Source organism: Ambystoma mexicanum, chromosome 2q (assembly GCF_040938575.1).
Source record: "Ambystoma mexicanum isolate Mex_15411 chromosome 2q, UKY_AmexF1_1, whole genome shotgun sequence".
In the NCBI taxonomy this organism is placed as follows: domain Eukaryota; kingdom Metazoa; phylum Chordata; class Amphibia; order Caudata; family Ambystomatidae; genus Ambystoma; species Ambystoma mexicanum.
The window spans coordinates 461,189,509-461,211,983 of NC_090924.1; the positions used below are offsets into that span (position 1 = coordinate 461,189,509).

The 22,475-nt window shown below is 42.5% G+C and overlaps 1 protein-coding gene across 2 annotated transcripts in view; it reads left to right on the top strand.

Moving 5' to 3' along the window:
• Positions 1–22,475, top strand: part of LOC138569526 (rho guanine nucleotide exchange factor 3-like) — a 388,611-nt gene that overhangs the window by 313,665 nt on the left and 52,471 nt on the right. For both annotated transcript variants that reach the window (XM_069647576.1, XM_069647577.1), the window contains 4 exons: positions 16,441–16,503; positions 16,846–16,942; positions 17,664–17,740; positions 20,272–20,529. In XM_069647576.1, coding sequence (XP_069503677.1) covers positions 16,441–16,503; positions 16,846–16,942; positions 17,664–17,740; positions 20,272–20,529 — 495 coding nt within the window. The remainder of the gene's footprint in view (positions 1–16,440; positions 16,504–16,845; positions 16,943–17,663; positions 17,741–20,271; positions 20,530–22,475) is intronic.

Here is a 22,475-nt window from a genome sequence, read left to right on the forward strand (position 1 = left end):
CAACACAACAAAATGGGGTAACCGTATGAACGGCACAAATACATTAGTTAGGGGAGGTATAGCAGTGAAACTTTGCAAAACCACTACACAGGTCACAGTATCTCACACACCATGTAGGTGTTCAGATTGCAGGCAATACAAGCAGCAACATTTGGAGCAGATGTTTGAAGCAGACAGATATTTAATACGCAAAGAAAATAGGATTTTGAAGCAGCTCCTGAGCCGGGTTGGGATGGTATCGAATTGGCATTGACAATTAAACACTTACTTTACTGGCTAAAACTATGGAATGCCCCCCAAACTCTAGGTATATCGAGATGGTATGTGAGATGTTTTAAATCAGCCACGAGCCACAGGACTTCCATGATTCTTTTTTATCACAAAGATGTCAAATTAAAATGAATCCGCCCCTCCTATGGAGCGATCCTGTAAGCCTAGGACCACATTATAAATCCGTCCTGAGGAATGTATTTGAACGATGGTTTGTTAAAGAGACGAGTAATGTGTCTGTTAATAAACTAGTTTTTCAATATTTAGAATTCAAATGTAATATTGCTTTTGAGAATTGGCTGGATATTTCATACCACAAAACTGTGAAAACTGACTAAATTGGGCATTTTATCTCTACAGAGTTTTTTTATTTTTAATTCTGCTGGCACAAAGGCCAATGGAGCAAGTGCCTAAAGTGCGAAATGTATGAAGATTATATACAACACTTTACCTGTATCTGTCCGCTTTATAACTGACCTTGAAGACAATTCTTAAGAGCATTGTTCTTACACATCAATGTAAGGACTGATGCTATCTGGCTAATTAGAACCGCAGGTGATTTAAATAATCCAAAACGTAATATTGAATTTCCTTGAAGCTTTGGAAGATATGATCAATGTTTATGAATTTAGAACCCTGAGCTTTTTAATAGTTTTATATATTTTTTTACCAAATTGAGTTTATAACTATTGTAATGGATTTAAATGTGTAATACTTTGTCATTTTATTGGATAATGGTATGTATGTTGATGCCTGAAACCTTTTTGGCTTTGCGTAAATAAAGATTTGGAAAATACATATTTTGTGATTTCTCTAAAGATCATTCACACTTTACTTTTAAAGCAGTAGAAATAGTTTATCAATGAAACATTGTGCTGTATGCAGTAAAGTGAATACAAAAACAATGCAATGGAAACACAATAACTTGCCTTATAGGATGAGGCACCTAACACTTTAGAACTTGTTCCCTGCTAAGGTAAGTATACCTACTACTTTTGTCTCAGTCCTAGGTAAGCACATGTTGCAAGGAGTTGATATTTTGGGGAAGTGAAGATTAAGTCTTGGCAAAACCAACAGGTACATAAAATAAATGCTTCTGTATGAAGAAAACCAAGGTAAGTTCAGTAGATTGGGATACTGTCCCAGTCCATCACTCCAGGGAGATCGTTTGTGAACTCCACTGATTATGACCAGGCAAGGGAGAGTTTGGGTGAGGATTTTACACTTCTAGAAACTGTTATGTAAGCTCTCCCTCTGATTCACCAAGAAACCACCCACAGTGTTCCTAGATTTGATGGGACCACATACGTCTGTCATTGGTTCAGATGCAGGAGGGAGAAGGGCCAGGGATTCCAAGTGCAGTTTTTTTTTTTATATATATATATATATATATATATATATTTTTTTTTTTTTTTTTTTTGGTTCGGATTGGGTCTGGCAAGGTGGCCGTTCTGCGCTCCAAGGGGACTGCTCCCGATACCCTGCATTTGGACGACCCAGGTACCAGAATGCAATCACCACCACAGGTCTGGGAACGACCCGGAGACTCCCACGGTGCTACTGAGATGGGCACCAGCGAAGATCACCCCGGTCCGACTGTAGCAGAACACACTCAGGCAGCGACAAAAACTCTGCTTCAGAAAGGCCTCCGATTGTGTTGGAGGGCAGCAGCTGCAGGAGGACGGGACTTGGGGCAGGGGTCCAGTCTGCATGTGTACCTACTGGCCCAAGGGTGAAGGCTCCAACAAGGGTATTTTGGTGATTGATGCAGGGAATTAGCACTTCTCTCTGGACTTGGCTGCAATCACTGTTCAATGAATTCCACGGTCTGCCTCAGGTCTTCAGCCACTGCAACTCTTTCTAAGGCTCTTGGCTCCAACGATGATATGAAGAATGGCTGCAGGACTACTCCTTTTTATTCAAAGTTCACACCAGGGTCATCTCCATCTCACCAATGCGAAGGACTTGCACCATTCAAGCTAGCAAGTGCTGACCAGTCATGGACAGCCTCGTGTCCCGCTTCTTCCCAGCAACCCAAAACCCTTGCCAGAGTGTGGCTTGAGACAAGACCGTCCAGCCCCCACATCTGACTAGATGCTGACACTGCCACTTTGCCCATGAAACTAAAGGTTTTGCCAGGGTATGGTATTTCCTGACCCGAGAAGGCTGGAAGAAGGCCAAGGGACAATATAATCAAAGGATAGGGCGAAACATGTGGCATGACAATTCTAAATGGCAGCATGCATTAAATACAAAAGTGCATATAGTTAAAACGAAAAACAGTAGAAAGGATTCAGGGCATTTAACAGAGAGTCAGGACAAAAGAGGCCAAACCTTCGTTACTCAACCCCAAGGATATAATGACATGATTCACACGGAAACTATGGGCTGATGTAAGGCCCTGGGCTCACGTGTGGCCAAATACAACAGCATTTTCCATTATGTGGTACTTCTAACACATGTTAGCATTGTTGCTCAGGTGTTCAAACTGATAGTGGATCTTCAGAGACAATGTCCCCGTGGATGTATGGATGATGGGGGGCGGGAGGCAATTATTATTGCACAGTGTTGGGCCTTGATCTGCGCTACAATGCCGCTGGAGTGGAAATGTTGCTTTGGGATGGCTTGATAATATCTTATGTAATTGAGGGCTTTAGCAAAAATGGAGGGTTCCCATGGCTACTGTGTTTCAACTATGCTTTTCCAGGAGTGGGTGTTTTAATTTTGCATTGCTAGCGGCCTTGCAAGATAGCTTTATGATCCGTGAAAGGGGTAGGATTTATTTTTCATGTGACACCGCCTGCCTGTTATGAGAGACGTTGTGTGAAGGGGGGATTTATATTGATGTGTATTTCCAGAGCTCCATTAATTTATTTGCTGGGTATCTGTTCTTTTTAGAATGGTTCTTAATAAATGGAAACTATATTTACTTGGATGTGCCTGTTGCACTGTTGCGCTTGATGAGGTATAGACGTGAAGATATATAATTGTGTGGATATGCGAATTTGTATGTATGTATGTATTGTGTGGGTGTAGAGATAGATGAACTTGTTTATGAGTTAATATGAACAGATATTGGCTCAGAACCTTCTAAATGTGCATTAAATTAACTGCATATGTACTGTACAATTTTACACAGCTTTTGTTTGTTTCTAGTTGCATAAAAAGTTCTAGATTTAGTTATTTAGTACCGTTCCGATAAATTCGTCTGGGTTTGGTTGTTGGGGGGAGAGGCTGAGAGGGAGGGAGGGAGGGAGGGAGAGAATGCCAGCATGCTTAACTTTCATGAGCTGGAATGTTAACGGTGTGAATAACCCAATTAAGAGGGAAATATTTCTGCTGAGTAAGCGAAAGCTGTATATAGTATTTCTGCAGGAGATGCATTTGAGAGGAGATCAAGTAGGATATATTTTGAACAGTTTGTATGTTAGAGTTTTTTGAGTTATTTTGCAAGTAATTTTCGAGGTGTATCTATTATTTTTAGGAAAGACTTGAGATATAGGACTGATTGTGTATTTGTGGATCCTGAGGCGAGATATATTGCACTCAAATTACATGTTGAGAATAGGTACATGACCATTTTAAATATTTATGCGCCTAATGTGAGCCTTTGCTGCTTTCTGTGAAATACTGGAGGGAGTGTGGGACCAACTGAGTTGTACAGAAGGTTGGGGGAGACTTCAATACTACAATTGATATGAAAATGGATACGACTAGTCCGGGTAATTCTTGCGTTGAAGCTAAAGCGAGAAAAGGACTTTTAAAATGAATAGATGAGTGGGATTTACATGACATTTGGCAGGATCTTAATGAGGAAGGCAGAAAATATACTTTTCTATGGTGCATGGTACGTCTTCACATATTGACTTTTTCCTGGTCAGTAGAGATTTATGTTGGGACGTTTGTAATGCTGCAATTGGTGATGCTGTAATTTCAGATCATGCTCCTATTGTGTTGGCATTGTATGAGTCTGAAGGCGGTTTGAGGTCTAGGAAACTATGGCGTTTGAATATACAGCTGCTCTCTGATTTAGAATTTGTCAAGCATATAGAAACTGAAATATCACTGCTTATGAAGGACAATTTGATTTCAGTTGACTCCATATCAGTAATTTGGGATGCATTGATGGCAACATAGTGTGGTAACATTTTTGCTTCATACAGGAAGCATCAATGGGAAAAGGTTATGGTCAAACTAGAGGAAGAGTATAAAGCAAGTGAGGTACGCTATCGTGGTTGCCCAAGTAAGTAGAATATGTTGGCTTTGTCCCATGCAAAACAAGCCCTGGATTGTGAGCTTCATCATAAGGCAGAGACACATCTATTCTATTCCCGGGAAGCTTTCTGGGAACCTTGTTGGAAAGCCGTATACAGCAGAAGGAGAATAACAGACAGGTGCTTGTTGTTGTGGATAAGGGAGGAATAATAAGGAGAGAGAGGACATTTGTGAAGAATTTAGACAATATTATGCCTCCTTATACAAGAGTGATGAAACTATTTCTGAGTTCATTAGATATGCCAAGTCTGAATGAGCAAGAAAGATTAGATCTTGATGCACCAATACCAGTAGAGGAAATTGAAATTTCAATAAATACATTGGCGAATGGTAAATGTCCTGGCCTTGATGGATTTCCAATAGTTAAAACTTTTAGTCAGACCCTGTCACCTTTTTCTTGCACAATTATATGCAGAGATTTTGCATAGTGAAGCGGTCGCTGAGTCAATGCAGACTGCATTAATAACGTTAATTCCGAAACCAGGTAAAAACCCCTTGTTATGTGAACTATCTGCCTATTTCACTTTTGAATGTTGTAAAGCTTTTAGCAAAAATATTTGCTAGAAGATTAAATGGCTTGCTTCTGAAAGAGTTTTGTAAGTGGAAGAAATAGTAATGATAATTTACGGGAATTGCGTGATGTTATTGGCCTAAGGAGACATTTGCAGAAGCATATGCGGCCGTCAGTATAGATGCGGAAAAAGGCTTTTGACAGGGTGATTTTTATTTTTTTTATTTTTTTTACGTTATATCTTGTTTAAAGTAAATTGTGGGCCACATTTCCATAGACTTTTTAGAGCCTTATATGATGATGCGAAGGCGGCTGTAGCTTTAATGGTTGTCGCTGAGTGTTTCCGGATTCTAAAAGGGACTCTGCAGGGCTGCCCCTTGTCTCCACTGCTGTTTGATTTGTTAATTGGACCTCTTGCCATTATGCTCAGAAATCATCCAGGTATAATGGGTTTTCCGTTTGGGGACTATGTATCAAAGGTCCTAATCTCAAATCCAGAGCGCTCATACCCAGAACTTCTATTGACATTACAGGAATTTGGTAACTTCTCCAATTATAAAGTAAATGTCACAGACTCTATTTTTCCAATTTCTCTTTCATGTTTTATGATGTGGACCGAGAAGTGTGGGCTGATTCAGCTCAAGTATTTGGGTATTCATGTCAATACAGATATTGAGTCTCTGCTTGTAAATAATATTCACCTGAACATTGCAGAAATAGATCGACTCTGCTGTAAATTGGAGAAATTAAAATTGACCCTATGGGATAAAGTTAACATAGTGAAGATGTCCTTGCTCCCAAAACTATTATGTATTTAGCATGCTCCCTCTACCACTTCTAAATCTACTACTGAATATTAATAAGTCTTTGAATACAGGTCTATGGGGGGGAAGGAGGTAGTACCCGAATCCCAAAGGATGTCCTCCAAAAGACCAGTGCATCTAGGTGGTTTTGGTTATCCGGACATAAAACGTTAAAACACTGCATTTACGTTACGTACATTGCATCATTGGTTGATGGCTGACCAAATTAATTGTGCAGGCTGGATTAGAATTGAGAAGGAGTCTGTTTTGTTTGCGGACAAAAGGTTGCCGTTGGTACGACTCCACCTTTTATAAAACATGTTGTGAAAGAATGTCGTAAATGTAATGAGATTAGATATGAGAAATATCTTCTGTGTGCAGACTCTAGTTTGTGGAAAAACCCAGCAGGGTAACAGTTTTATCGTGGCTTTGTTGGAAAAAAGCAGGTATCTGGAGAATTGGTCAGGTCCATGATTGCCAGAATGCGGTCGACTTTGAGTTCTTGCGCTTTAAATATAAGCTGAAAGCAATTGAAATCTGTTCTAACAATCTGCGGGAACTCTTCGCTGTACTGTTTTCACCAATGAATGCTACAATGCGTGCTCCGCCTGCAATTTATTTCCTATCCAAGACCATGCCTCTTTGTGAATCTACCTTATACAAATTAGTTACTGCTTCTACATCTCAGTTAACAGTGCAATGTGACAGGGAAATTGGGATTCAGATTTGGGTTGCTTATTGTCGGATATTGAATCGAACCGCATATGTACAGGTCCAAATAAATATAAAGTTGATTTAGAACTGAGGTATACACAACAAAGAATTAATCAGTACCAATATTGGTCTCCTTGGAAGATGAGATTGTGTAAGTTGTGTAATGAGGATGTTTGTTGGAACTGTAAAAGAGAGGTGGGCACCACGTTACATATGTTATGGTTGTGGATCCAATTATTCTCGGATGGTGTTTTTTAGAGAATAGACCTGGTTCTGGGTCTCACTTCCAAGGGACCCACTTCTTGGTGTGTTGGGCTTATTTCCTTCAAATATTGGATTGTCTAGCAGTAAACTGTTCAGGACATATAGAGCCCTTCTTAATAAGAGACCTATTCTTAAATTTTGGAAAAGCACCACTTACCCCTGTGTTGATGATTGGTTGCAGAGTTGTTTTTCCCGTCTAGGAGAGGGAAAGGGTCCTTTAACGTCAAAGATCAACTTCATAAATATGAGATGATCGGGGAGCATTTCATGACCTTCATGCTTAGTCATTTTAGTCACATTCTAAGGTTTTTTAAAAACATTTTTTTATCCTGTTAATTTTGTAATTGTCTTCTTTAGTTTTAGTCTTATTCTATCTTTAATTGTATTTTCTCTTTTCATCCCACCTTTTCCTTTGAAGATTGAGCTGTCATGATGTATTTGAATAAGTGTTAACTTTGTAAATTAGAATTATTGTATTTTCATTATGTAGGTGTTAAATGAATAAATACAATTTAGGAAAAGAAAATATCCACTTGCACCAGTCATCTTGACACCACAGAAAAGTAACATAGAGTTACTAAAAGGAAAAGGCATACACAACTCCTACAGCATTTCATTGTAAGGCAATGTGTTTAGCATAATAAGAAAAAAAACAAGCAAATGGGGATGGAGTCACCGCACTGTTAGCCTTTGACTGAGCACTGCCCACAAACGAGATGAGGTGAGCAAGGAATGTTAAGCAAAAAGGTTCTACAAAAAGGTTCTACTGGTCTCCAAAACTCAGGACAGCGGGCAAATCATAGCAAAAAGTTGGGAGGCTGCATTGATGTCCTTGGAGGGAGCACTGCAACAACTTTCCTAATGTTGTGAATTGTTTTCGTCCCCACTTTCTAATTACTACAGTGTATCCGTGTGCGAGTGGTATCCATTCTGGACACCTGCCAATCTTTTACTTTGTCCCCGTGGTAAGGGCTGTCTCTCCTATTCAGGTGTCTACTCCTCCTAAGAGATGAAGCCTTGCTGCGCTCAGCCACGTTTACCAATGAGTGTTTTGTCAAACTTGGATACCTTACAGGTACAATATAGGAAGGTCTCTAAAGCCCTCTGCTCTGGTGGGACAGACAAAGCACTGACTGGGATCATAGGAAGCCAAGGGCAAAATTATAGATCTGAACAGAGGTTTAATATGGTATACAGATTTCACCCACACCAAGTAAAGGTAACAAAGAACTCATTCAAAACTTGATGTTCAGTTTGAACCTTAGCTTGTAAGTCCAATCAGTCTCCTCCCCAGTGTAGATGACCAATTCAGTCACTCGCAGTCCTGGGAGTTTTAAGTGGCAACCAAATTTTTTTATTTTTATTGTGGTATAGTTAATACAAAAGTAAAAACTTTTCACATATAGATTACACTTGCATTGATATCATACATAAACGTGTAAACATATATATGTAAAAGAAAACATTTTGTCAAGCATCAAAGCAAATAATTATTTAAACTTTCCATTTTCTTCAAAATAGGGATGTAACGGTATAACGGTATACCGTTAAAGATACCGCGAACCACTCAATTGAACAATAATAACAGTCACATTGTTCATACCGGTATACCGTTAAGTGTGCTTTTCAATCTAATTTGGAAAGCTGCAGTAAGCAAGTGCTGCGCAGTCTTGGTCTTGCACTGTTGGATGTGCCATCTGCCAAGTAGTTTCAGTTGGAGCAGTTTTTAATGCCATTCCATAAACTACACGTGCCTGACACAAAATCAATATGTTAGCAATAGGAAGAATAAATACAGTGCCAAGAAGGAAAAGGGTTTACTTTGGGTTGGCGGCTTTGGGGTTTATATATTTATAATGTATGTTTGCTAAACGTATGACAATGGGGGATGTCCCTGGTTCTATCATTGAATTAACATATGATAAGTCACACTGCGAAATTCACTCATCTCTGTGGGTATTCCCTGCTGCCATACCAAAGGGTGACATGTCCTTGATTATTGAACACCTTTTGGCCCACAAGTAAACTAAAGGCTATAACGTAAAGAGAGCATGCGTGTGCGAGTATGCGCACAAGCTTATACTACCATCAGCCTCCATTGATCTGGGGCATGCATGTTATAAATATGGCAACATGTTCATCTTCACCAGTAGCCAGTGGGGGAGCTAAAAGCCTAAATGACCACTTAAGAAAAGCTATTCAGTTTGCTTTGCCAGTCGCAGCAGGGCTCTCCCCCTCCTCCTCTCCACACATGTTTGTGTTTGGTGGAAGCAAGGGGTGGCATTTCAGCGAAAAGTATGTTGAAAAGCCCAATTCTGACTCTGGGTGCCAGGTTTTGTTTGTGATGATAAATCTGACAATTTATGACCTTTTAGAAAATATTTGTTAAAATTGGTTAACTCCACCAGCTATAACGCGATAACCATGATATACCGTCATTTTGCAAGAAGGTTATCGTTCCGTCATAAAACTAATACCGTGACACCCCTACTTCAAAATAGTTTGCAGAAAATGACATATGATCAAGCTTTGCTGTGTACGCCACATTAATCTTATCCAATGGAGTTCTGTCAATACAGCAGAGCCCAGTAAGCGAGTTCTGTCCTCATCCAGGGCTGAGCAAACCATCACTAGATGTTTGAATATTTTCTCGTCACCGCAGTTCCCAAAACATCTACAACTAGAAGCGCCCCGTGTGTGATGTCATTTAATTGTGTTCCAGCGTTGAGAGCTGGTTAAGGCGGTAACGCAAACATACATATCGTAGTATTAGGCATGGAAAGCTAGAGATGTATTTAGAAATGTCTTCCCTTTTTGTGCTAAATTTTGCGTATTCATCATAAAGTGTATACAAGCCCAATTTGTCCGTAGTTTCCGCCCAGTCATACCTAAAGAGCTTTCTTTTGGTTAGGGACATAATAGTTGTAAGTTCTTCCGTAGAGGAGCCAATAAACTGCAGAATGTTCGACATCCGCTTTTAAACCTGGTAATGGTAAAACCTGAGTCCCGTGTTTTGATTTGTCCCCCAACTCTGGTACAAGTCTGGCAGAGGATTCAAAAGCTTGGCAAACTCAGCCATCTTTCTCCACAGGGCTCTGACGTCTAGGGAAATCGGGCCAAACTCATGTCTAATAATGGCATTTGGAAGTGAGTTTGCCAACCCAAGTGTTTTCCAGAACAGGCTGTGCATGGAGTTAAGATGGGGGGCCCAGATCAGTCAGGGAAATGTCAGGTCATATAGCAATGTTGGTTCGACTTTGAGCAAGTAGAATGAGAGGAGAGGTCTTGGGGGAGGAGGGGTAGCGGGGGGGAGGAGGAGAAGCAACACAACTGCAAATAGATGCACTTCATTTTAATTGACAGCGGTGCACATTTCTGTTTTTTAAGGAAGGTTTCTAACCCTCTTTAGAGCTTTTATTGGATACCTCGTAGCCCAAATATTTCAGTGCTTGAACTCGCATCCAGGGGTTTTCCCAAAATCTCCAATTAAAGGTTTAAGGGCTCTTTTTTGTCATGAAGACCATTACTTTGACTTCTGTCCATTGATTTTAAGATGGTTCTCTGCCACATAATTAAAGCAAAGGCTCAGCTTTCTTTGCAGACCCATTGGAGAAGATTGAATAATATGCCTGCAAAGGTGATCCAATCAAGCTTTACCGTACCCAATTTTGCAGGGTTAGTTGTGCCTGCCTCCCAGATTTTGTGCATGTCTGCCAAATAAAGATTGAATAATGTTGGCGCAACCACACACCCCTGTCGCAATTCCACAAAGGTGGAAATTGAATCTGTCGGGGCACACTTCCCATTCAGCATTGCCCTCAATGTCGTGTTTGTGTGGAGCAGTGTAAGGAGCTGGACAAGATGCACAGGAATGTTCCATGCAAGGGGTTTGCCTATATAGACTGTTCCTATCCTACCACTTTTTTACAGCTGCCAGCAGGTGGGACATGGTGAAGGCATTTAACGATGTCCCCATACTTCAACGAAAACCTACCTAGTAGGGAGACCACAAGTGCAGTGCAGCTGTTTTTTGCTCTTCATTCCTTCAGCAACAAAGTTGCAAAGATTTTACTTGTTGAATCCAAAAGAGCAATCTGCCTGTAGTCTGCCTGTAGTTGTTTGGGGCAGCATTGTCACCTTGTTTGTAAATGGGGATAATCGGAGATTGTCTCCATGTCTCTGGAGCCCCTACCTATAAGAGACGTTGAAGAGTTCCTTCAACGGTCGAAGCCAAGCACTCCTATTACTATATCCGTATTGGTGGAATGTTATGAGGACCCCGCGCACTCCAGGCCTTAGCTTTCCAATGGCCCAAGTGCTGTCCTATTTCTTCATCCCAGATGTGTCTAGTAGGGACCCGATTGGTTTAGTGTTTGGATATGACGTAGCTATTTCTCCTGCAAGTAGGTGACCCATACATGCGACAATATGGGACATATCATACCTTGCTCCTCCCCTTGAGTGACCATAATTTGGAGGAATCTGTATCAATTAAGGTTCTAATGAGTTCTTGGTTCCTTCTAACATGGGATTGCCTTCTAATCGCCTTCAAGTTGCCTTTGTAGGTAGCCAAAATCTGGTTCCTAGCTGTATTCCATCCAGCCGTCCCCTTGTTACGCAGGAGAGCCTTCAGTGCCTTCCCCTTTGCCTCTCACCCTTGGATCAAAAGTGTGCTTGTGGGCTTTAACCTGTATATTTTTCCCCTAATGGTGAGGTTTTGTTTATGCGTAGCTGAAAGGTCAATTTGTAATGTTCTACATTTAGGAAGCCCCCCAAGTGGCCCATCTGCAACATCATTAGTTCCCAAGCCCTCATCAAGGTCCTGCAAGCCTTTGCATTCCATTTCACCTTTATGCCATCCCTATTTGGTGTAAAGAAGGCAGCGCAGTAAGTAGTCTGTCTGTAGCGTGATCATCCGGAGACCTGTGTAAAGAATTAGCAGTGAATGATCACTCCCAAGGGGATCACCTTTAACAGGGTTTCACACAGGCTACTAAAATAGGAGGAGACTTAACAATGGTCAATCCAAGATCTATTAGGGACCCTGGACCATGTAAAAAACCCTCTGCCTCCTCTGGAGTGCAAACCTGCATATCCCAACTAGTGATGAATTGATCCCAACAGAGACCAGAATGTTCACAGCTTGACCCAGCCATGTTGCAGTAAGATCGCCCTCTCGAGCCCCACATGTCCATGCATGCTGCATTTAGGTCTCCAGCCAGAAGAACAAGTTGATTGTAGTGTTTTCCCAGCCATGACAGAAGCAATTGGGTCCAACTCGGTGTGTAGGTCTGCTAATGTTGCTTTATTCCAGTATACATTTAAAAGAAGTACATTTTCCTTGCCACATGGTAGGTATACATTTATGGCCATCAAGTCCGGGGACTTTATCCACCTCGGAATGGGGACAGTTGTACTTTAAATCTACTGCAATAGTAAGACCTCCATCGATTTGAGGCTTAGTGGTAGAAGCAAAAACGACTCAGCCGATTCTTGATTTTGTAGTTCCACCATGTCATACCCCAAGGATTTCAGGGTTTCTCGATTGTTACGATATCAAATTGGTAGCGAAGTAGCACACTGAGCTCTGCATTTTTTTTTGGAAAGGCTACACTTTGGATATCATCCAAACGCCCCTTTATCATTTGGCCCCTGTTTATGTTCCGCTGTCCACAGAAGTCTGAGTTTATTGACCAGGCCATTATTGTCCCATGGAAAGTATCCCAAATCATTTGTGGTGTGATTTCTTTTAGATTTTCGTTTTGGGTATTTCCCGCGGATAAGTCTTTGGTCTGTCATTCCCATACAATTTGGGCAGCACAGTTGACCAAGTTCGGCTGTAGAACCTGAGTTCTGCTCTGCTCTCCCTCAGTCACATTCGTAGGTTCGGTTGAGGTTATTGGAACGGGCACAACCTCAGCGTTATTGTTGGTTTCCAGAAAGTAGTTCTTTTTGATTGCTTCTTGTTTTTGGGGATTTCTTAGTACCCCAATGCTTTTGTGCTGAATGTTTTTTTTCAACAATACATTTTATTAAGCATTTCAACAAAGGCACACATGTACACTGACATCAACATGGCATTTAGTTAAGCAAAAGCTGGGTCCTCAACCCTCGTCACTGTCCACTAAAGGATAGGCGATGTTAGGGGGTCAGGGGGATTGCTCCACTGGTTACCTCAGCATTCCACCTCCTCCATCTGTGTTATAGTACAGATCGCTTTGCAGCCAGCATGTTAGCGGGGGTCTTCTGGTGAGAGCTGGGTATCTTTCTGATTAGTCCATAAGTGGTGCCCACGTGTTTGTGCCAAATGTTTTTGACTGTTCGGATTCAGCCTCAGTTTGGCACCTCTCCTCTGCCCTTTGCTGACAGAGCACTGAAGTTTTTATTTATAACGCTATTTTTAGTTTTTTCAGTATGGCGCTTTTGTCTCCCCTTTCCTTTACTCTAATCCAGCCCTCTTGGTCATTGAGTGTCTGCATCTTATGCATCACTGTTAATTTGCTTAGTCCCTTCATCTATGCCACTACGAGAGACCATGGTAGTTTCTATCCCCTTAGGCACATAAGTCCGCCAACATTGAAGGACAATCTGATGTTTCACTGAATCTGATGGATTGTGAATTGTCCTCAGTGGATCTCGAACCTGCAACCAGTACTGAAACATCTTGTTGATTTATCTGTGTTTGAAGCATCATCAATTTCAATCCTCCTTGTCAACCACCACAGACTTGCACAGGTTGTGACATTTTGTCCCGGTAGTTAGGTGTGCGACATCTGTTCCAGTACGTTTTAGCTTCTGAGCATTGACATGTGTCACAGCTTTGATACTGTCCAGTATGTTTAGCTTCTCAGTATTTTCTTGGACCACCTCTTTGATGTTCAATGCATTTAACGTCTGCGAGTGTTCATGAACCACCAGCTTCATGAAGTCGGTGTATTTAATTTCTGGGCATTGTCTTGAACCACCTCTTTGATGTTGTCGTAGAGTCTTAGTAAGGATTTCAGAAGCAGTCGCAGAGCTGAGATTGAAGCTGGTCCCAGCGATTCCATCTACAGAATGTTTGAGTCCCTCCTTATTCGGCATGAAGTAATCGTCACTTGGTAGATGTTTCAGAATTGGGCGATTCCCTCACAGTGTAAGTTTGGTCAAGAACTGAACTGTGGAGGGAACTCTAACCATAAATCGGGACAAGACCTTCAGTCACTGTTTCTGTGGTAGACCCCCCCCCCCCGTCTCTTTTCTGGTCTGTGTGGTGGCTGCGCTCCGATACCCAACCATTTTATTGCACAATTGTTCAAAGGAGTGATCCAGTAGGCTAATGTTACAGTCAGAGTAGCGTGGCTCACCAATCCTTGCTGGTCCTTGCTTACATTAGCGGCTTTTGAGGGGACATTATATTCTCAATTAGCCTCTATGGCCTTCAGGGGTGTATTTAGGTGCTCACTTTCCACCACTGTGGCCAAAACTAGCAATGAGATAGTTAGCGAAAAGTAACATGCATTTTGTCAGACTCCATTTGTGGTAATGAGTATATTTTCTTTTGTGGTATGGGAAGGATTTTCCAAAGTTATCCGTTGGGTTGAGATGTTTCCAACTACTTCCGGGTAGCGGGGTGGGGGGGTGACTGTTTACTGAAGCCACAATCATCTAGCGCACTTACATTTGTTGGTTACTTCCAGAGCAAAGTTCCATTATAAGCCACAGTAGCAGCTTCGAGGTCCAGATCATTGTTTGTATTCTTCACGATTTATGTACTAACCATAGTAGTGCCGCTCAGCCCCTCTTGCTCTTCGTGGGCTTTCAGAGCCAGCAGGTTTTTTTTCAGTGATTAGCATTTTTCTGCTCTGTAGTTTGGACATTGGAACGGAGGGGACAGTTAGGGGGCGGGGGACCGACTGAAGTGCATTCTGTGGTGGCAAATCCTGAAAAAGATTAGGGGTTAGTAAACCCGATTTTTGCAGCTGTCCTGTTTGTAATTCAGTTTACAGCACCTCCCACCCCTAATTTTGAAAGTTTGAAACGTACAATTCCCACCCACTGCAATGCTGCTGCTGCTCACTTCTGCTCTTCCTGCTCCAGACCAGGTGAAAGAGTGCAGCAACTCGGCGGCAAACTCAAGTGTCCACCTATACAGTCTTGTATCTGTGGTCAATTAACTCTGGTTCTCTGCTTCTCGTCCTCTGTTTCAGAAAGACCCACACTCTTTGGTCTCTGGGTCCATGTATGCCCATATGATAAGTCAAGTTTTCAGCAGGGGCTAGGGCTGAGTAGTGTTTGGCAAAATCCCAGAGCTTCTGTTAAAAGGCTTTCATCCTAAATTGACTTAAAGGCATGACTTCTGATTGCCGTCTTCTGCTCTCAGGGTCCTAGCTCTATGCCCCAAAATCCTGTCTTAGTTTCCGTCCTTTGTAGGTAGCAATGATCTCGTTCTAAGGGAAACTCCATTAGCTCTTTTGCACCAATCTCTTCTAACGTTCCTTCTGTACCTTCCTTAAACATTGTGACCTGCTTGTGCCACCAACCCTCCCAGGCTCACCCTTATCAGACACTGGGTTTCCCTCCTCCTGACTGCCACTCTTCTATGACTACTGATTTCTCTGCAGTTTTGCTCTTTCTCCCGCTTATCTCCTCCAACATCCTCATAGTCTCCTTCCATTCTTCTGTCTTGATACATTCCTAACAGTCTTGCTGGTCGCCTTCTCCCACCTCTTTCTTCCCCACCATTATCAGTCTACTCCATCAACCTCCTCTCCAATATCTCTCTCCGTGACCTCCTTCCTTCATCTTTTCTTTTCCTTCTATGCTGCCTTTGCCCTTTCTACCTTCAGTCACCTCTGCTTTTTTTCCCTCCTCAACTTCTTTCTCAGACTTTCTTTTACATCACCATCGCATTTGTCTTCAGCACTCTATAGCTCACTTGCCAACTCTTTCCACACTCACTTACATCACACTGGCCGTTCCTCTTTTAGGTGTCTTGCCCAACCCGTTGGGCTTCCCTATTCGTGGTTGAGAACACCTGCATGGGCTTATTGTGGCTTTGATGGGATTGGAGCAGTGGTTCCTCTTCAACAAATTCATTGTAATCCAATTCTGCATTGTGCATGGGATTGTTGACAGCCAATATTGGGCTCTGTTGTCATCTTGGATCTCTTGTGCATTTAGGATGCCACTGAGGAACCGCGCTCGCACATTTCCCACAGACAGATGCTCCCCTCTTGGCCCTCCCCCCCCAGTGCCAGTAAGACTTTTAATGTTTCCCTCTATTCACGCTGCCACAAAGAAGCTCAGGCATGGGACTTTGTTGCACAAGCAATGATGTTTTTAGTGAGTATACCAGAAACCTGGCATGCCAGCTGGATATAATGGAAAACGGCAATGGTCTTTTAAGTGTGTATAAATTGATGCAGCAATGCCATCAATATCAAGTTGGAGCAAAGGGACTTAGGGGAGGTAAAATTTTGAAGTGACTGTTTATGCTAGGACCATGTATTAAGGAACTGTGTATGCAGACCTTTCTGTATTCTGCATGGAAGAAATACATAGGAGCAATAATTGCTCTGTGCCAGAAGATCATGCATTTGACCCTTGTTCATTTCGTCACAGGTTATCTTTGAACTGATGCAGGGGGAGCAGCAGCTTGTGGATGACTTGAACCTGGTTAAAAAGGTAAGCCATGTCTTCATGACTAAGGGAGCTTGCGCTGCTGCTGTTTGTGCTTGCGTTTTTCGCACTGCTGCCGACCGTGTTCTGTTATTTTTGTGAGGGCAGTTGGCACTAACTCTCCCATATGGGAAATGTGCAGGTAGGCTGCATCTCCTACTATACTAGTTTGAGGGAAACCTCCAGGTGCTGCTTCCAGTACTGTGTGTTCTATGTGAGAAGACCTCGTGGCCCCTTCATTTTGTGTGGGAGAATCTTGCACTGCATCTGTCATGTAAACCTCTCTGCCTGAGATGTTAGCCTGCCTTCTTGCTTTTTGTTTTCACACTTTTTTTCTCTCCACCTCAGAATTACTATGAGCCCATGCTGAAGCTCGCCATCATGTCTGAGGAGGAACTAACTGATATCTTCAGCACTCTGGATTCACTCATCCCCTTGCATGAAGGTATGGAGACCTCTGGTTACCCAATCATGTGTGGTTTTTAAGCATAGGGTCCCTTCACTGTTTAGAGGATGGATTATGGTTGTAGTTGTGCACACTACAAGAGTATTCGCCAACGGGTGATGCAGACCTTTGTCCTCTCATTCTCAGGCATGGGCTACAATGATTTGAGACCTAAGACCTAGTCTTGGAGGTAGCTCATTTGAATAGACTGGCATCAGTCATCCTTCTCAAGCTGCCACCTTCCTTTTGGGGTTCCATCAGTCTTTAGATCGGACCCCTCTCGTTAGCCAGTGCTAGCTGCTTCTGGAAATCCTCTGCATATACCTTTGTTACCCAAAGTAGTGTTTTGCTACTTGAAGTGAAGGACATACTCACATTTGTATATTCTTGGTATTTATGGCTTCTTATTGATGGCCTGCTTATTTTGAGTTCATGGCGAGACAGAAGGGTTCCAGGTCTAGGCTCAGCAGCCCCGTCTTTTGGGGAAAGAGTGGAATGTTATCTATTTCTTCTTCATGCTAACTAACTGCACCCTAAAATATGTGGGACAAAGTGCATACAAAACAGTGCTAATGCACACTCACCATAAAGTTAATGTGTAAATAGAATACTCTCCCTTGCAATTTCGATCCCTCATTTTCTTTGTACCCGGAGTCTCTCTTCCCCTCTGGCAGTTGTCTCTTTTAGACCCTCAATCCACCATCTTACTCCTTTGTTTCAGATCTGCTCAGCCATCTAGGAAGAATGCGTCAGGAAGACGGAACTATAGACGAGGTGGGGCCAACCATGTTAGATTGGGTAAGTGTCCCCTTCACGCTCGGTCCCACGTAACCAAGTCTGTATTTCCTGGAGTGATGGACACAACACTGTAAATTGGCTAAGCACCACCTGCAAGTGTCACAATGGCTTTTTTGGCAAGTAAGATGTCAAAACCCTTGGAGTGGGGCCCACCGTGTGAGGCCGCAATGTTTCACATATCAGTCTCTTGACAATTTGGGGACATTTTAAACTGGATAAATGTAAGCTGGGGGCGAGGGGTGATCCACCCTCCCCCAACCAACACATAGATCCTTGGTGTAGGATCCACCATTTAAGTTGCGCATTTGTTACTTGTTTTCTCACCAATTCCTCTAGCCTAAGCAGTGCTCGAGTTCTTTTAGGGAATCCAAGGCACAGAGCATGTCCTGTGTATAAAATATCTGGCTCTAAACTACAGTTTCCCCTAGAAGAACACATATATGCCTCTCATCAAGTACCTATGTAAATGTGTAGTACCTCAGTAAAATTCCAATGATCTACTTGCAACCGATCTCCCTCTTCATGAAACTTGACGGTGGTTTTAAAAAATGTATGAAAAAAACCTGTGGTTAGCTAAAATGGCCTATTGTACTAGAGTGGAGCCAAACACAGTATTTTTGGGATGCACCTTTATACAAAGAAGCTCACCTTGTATTTAGTTTATTGGCCCCCTTATGCAAGGCTCTGGTAACCATTTTAGGTTATGCCCCACTATAGTTCTGCTCCCCGTTTGTTATTGTACTCCTAGGTTGCTCCCCTTTGTTGACTCGGGCAAGCTGAATCTAGGTTTTGCTACCTACATTCTTCCTTCACACACAAATCCAATCCTATACACTGCTTGCATAGTATTAATACTCAAGTTTCTTCCTGATTCCATGCCTATTGCGGGCCATGTTGGGTTTGCCTATTCTGTGTCTTGGATCAATGCTATGGAATGGGTTTAGACAATATGCACAAGTTACATGTCTGCATAACCACCTCTATTTAATGCAAAACTGCCTAAAGATTATAACCGTACAGGGAATGTTACTTTTTCATATGTTACCTTAAAAGGCTTTCATACCGAGTTAATCCCCACCAGTTTGGCAACATCTTGTTTCAATGATCCCAGTGGCTAATTGGTATTTTAGAGAAGTACATGGAGTTTAGGCAGTTTTTCTCTTTACGTATTCAATGTAGTTGCTTACTAAAGTTATTCCTTGCCCTATTATCCATATGCCACGCTAGTGCACCCACTCAGATGGACCTGCACCCCCCACCTTGTTTCCCTTTCCCTGTGTTCTCTTCATTCAACTCTTATAGCCAACTCTTGGCGCTGTTAGACCTGAGGGTTGACCTGGCAACCCCAGATTAATCTCCTTGGGGGTTTGTTAGAAGATGGTTAAAACTTTACCTGTCATATTTGCTAGACTGTTTAGGTAAGCGTGAGCTCATCACGCAACCACACACTTACTATTTCTAGGACCAACCAACCAGTAATCGGCACCATATTCACTGGCAAATCCCTACTTTTTACTGGCCTGAAAGATTTCCTTCCGATGAGTTGTGTCTGTATTAATTTTCTCTGTATTAATTCTCTATCTGCCACACGCACTACTACCACAATCACTAGCTGTCCCATTCAGCCCCTTTCTAAGCTTAGCAGTTCTTTGTTTGAACCTATTCCAGCTGCACCCCCCTCACACCCTCTCTTCCATTTGCCCATTCCTATTCTCCCTCAGACCAGTCTGGCTACTCTTCATGTGTGCCACACTTGTAGCATGCCTTGGACATGCTAGACCAATCCAGCAGTGATTAGCTCAGTATGAAACTGATTAATGTAAACAATGAAAAGGGGACATTCGCTGTACAGGTATGATCTTCAGGCAACATTGCATTAAATATGACTTCTTCAGACAAGGATATCACCGTGACGTTCAACAATACCAGGCAAATGTTAGCTGGGGTCAAACATTGTTGCAAGCTACTAGCCAATCATTTAAATGGTCACTATCCACATCAATTCTACACATGCACACAGCACAAAGTTTGTTTACTTGCCAAGAGTCGAATATCGCCAGCCAGTAGCGAGTGCACATTTTTCACTGTGTTAGCCATGTTTGAGGCCCTTCAATCCTCAGCATTGTTCTTGATCTGTCAGGGTGGTTTTGCGGTGGTTACAACATTAAAATGCTGGTCCAACCAGAATTCGGCTTTGTAATACACTGCGTTGGATTTATGTTCTGGAGGATCACAACAGGAAACTAGTAAGTAATTTGACTAAAAACAATCCAGAGCCTCGGAAAGAAGCTAATTTAAGAGCAGTGAAGCTTCAGTAACACCAGGTAACATTTGTGTTAAGAGGAGTAAGACATTGGAGCCCTAGCTGCATGCACAAAGTTATCCCTGTATAACAAAACATAATCATGAATGTCAGTGAGTATTCTTGTCATTTGTCCGGTTTGCTGAATTCTGCTACCTGAGCTTCTTTTCTCAAAGGGTTTGGTTATTAGTGTGTTTAATGTAACTACCTGACTCCATTGTGTCCACAGCTGCCATGCCTACATGCCTACAGGAACTACTGCTGCAACCAGGTGGCTGCAAAGGCACTGCTCGACTACAAGAAGCAGAACCGGCAGGTGGAAAACTTCCTGCGTCTTTGCCAGGAGTCATCCTTCAGCCGGAAACTGGACCTCTGGAACTTCCTGGACCTGCCGCGTAGCCGACTGGTCAAATATCCGCTGTTGCTCAAGGAGATACTGAAGCACACGGCTGCAGACCACCCAGACCAAGCGCCATTGCAGGAGGCAGTGAGTACCACATGGATCCCAGGAACCCACTTGCTTGTCCTTCAGTCATAAAATATTTGTTAAACCACTGCCCATTTTCATTCTACTGAATACTTGTAACTGACCCCTTATGTGGTATCTTCTGTATTTCTGTTCCACAGAGGTCCAGACACCTCACCCAATGTGGCTGTTAGTTGATCCTATAGCTAGCAAAGTTCTCTTTCGTTAGTTATACGTAAACAATCTTTTATGTTCATGTTGAGGTCATGCAGCAGCTTAGCTGCACCAAAATTGATGGCATGCATGAGACTTCTCCACCCACCATTGCTTTGGGTTTTGCACCACCTCCTATTCCTCCTTTTAGTATTGGGTGGCGTTGAGGGGTGGCGTCTGAGCTCCTTCTGCAGCAGTCTCCCAAGGTTTGACATACATCAGGGTTTGGGTGGGGTCTGGTGTCTGAACTCATGCTAGGGATGTTTTGTACTGGAGTTCAGTGTCCTGCCGAAACCTGCAATTTAACCCCCTCCCTCCAGAATAGGGCCATCTTGAATTGCTCGAGATTCAAGCCTTTTCTGTGGTTTATTTTAGAGCTGAAGCTTGGCTCTGGCAAGTTTGTGTGGCTATCCCTGCTTAACCTCTTTGGTAGGGAAGGAAAGGGCTGGTTTGTGTAACCCGCATACCACAGGTTCTTAATGTGGCAGTCATTGCCTTGCTGTGGCAGGCTTCATAGCCTCTCAAACAGCCCGGAACCTGCTTATTGTTTTACCCCCATCTTGTTGTTGCTGAGGGGATTTGGGGGAGAGGTGAAACAAGTCGGTTTTCAAAACCTATCCACAGCAATGATTCTAATAAGCCCATGTCTGATTTTGCATGTTCAATTGGCTTTGTAGGGTTCTTTTTCTTTCTGGGCCCCGCCTCGGGTTTGGATCTCTAGTATTTTCGGACATTGTATAGTGTTTTGGTAGCACAGTGTGTCCATTTGAAGCAAACCTACCCATCTTTGTCCACATTAAGGCTCTTCCCCCTCTCTAGATAAGTGGGAGCAGGAGTTATTTTAAATGGATTTTACCTTTTTGTTGTTGTTGCAGCTTTTATACACTGTCTAGTTGCAGGCTCTTTGGCATGCTAAATCCCAGCTTCTCCTCAGGGTGTGGCCGCTATAGGTTGAACCCTTGTAAGTGTTTATTTTGGAAACTCAGGCCTGTCTACTCAAAACATCCACTTTCTACTTTCAGGCCAACTTGGCTTTGGTGTTCCAAACCTTCTAAACTGTATCGTTTTTGATGCCAATGCATTATCTAGGCAGGCTAATTGAATGTAATAGGATATTGGTGATGCTGATGATAATACTAAAAACAAAAATAATTAGCTATATTTCCACAAGCCTGTTCAGTGGGATGCCTGAATACTGCAGGTGACGCACTACTCCTAAAGCTTAGAGCTCCGCTTAAAAGCCTCACTGCACCAACTCTTGGGATCCCTCCTCTTCATTCCTTCCTAGTGCCTCACAACTCTGCCCACCACTCTTTACACTAGACAATTATCCAACCTGCACTAATGGAGATGAGTTTGTCTAAAATTGCACAAAAGTGTCGCTCAGTACTGTAGTTCCAGTGGTGCCGGGCAGATGGACCCATCGGAGAAGGACAGTCTATTCCTAGGGCGTTCGGTCAGATTTTTGTACAGCATTACTACAGCCTCATGTTTTAAGGATGTGTTATGGTGAAGACTGGAAAGGTGGTAATGCTTAAATTACTTACTGGTAATATTCCTTTCAGTGACTCATATTCTTCCTTGTGAATCCTGAAGTCCCATCACACCCTTCTGCGGATCTGTCAAATGATATGGTATTACACATGTATCACAAATAGGTATTTCGGTGTGAGAGATGGTTTATAAAGTGCCCAGGAAAGAAGACATTTTTTTTTTTTTTTTTAAAGGATATGGTTTTTGGATATGGACTTTCG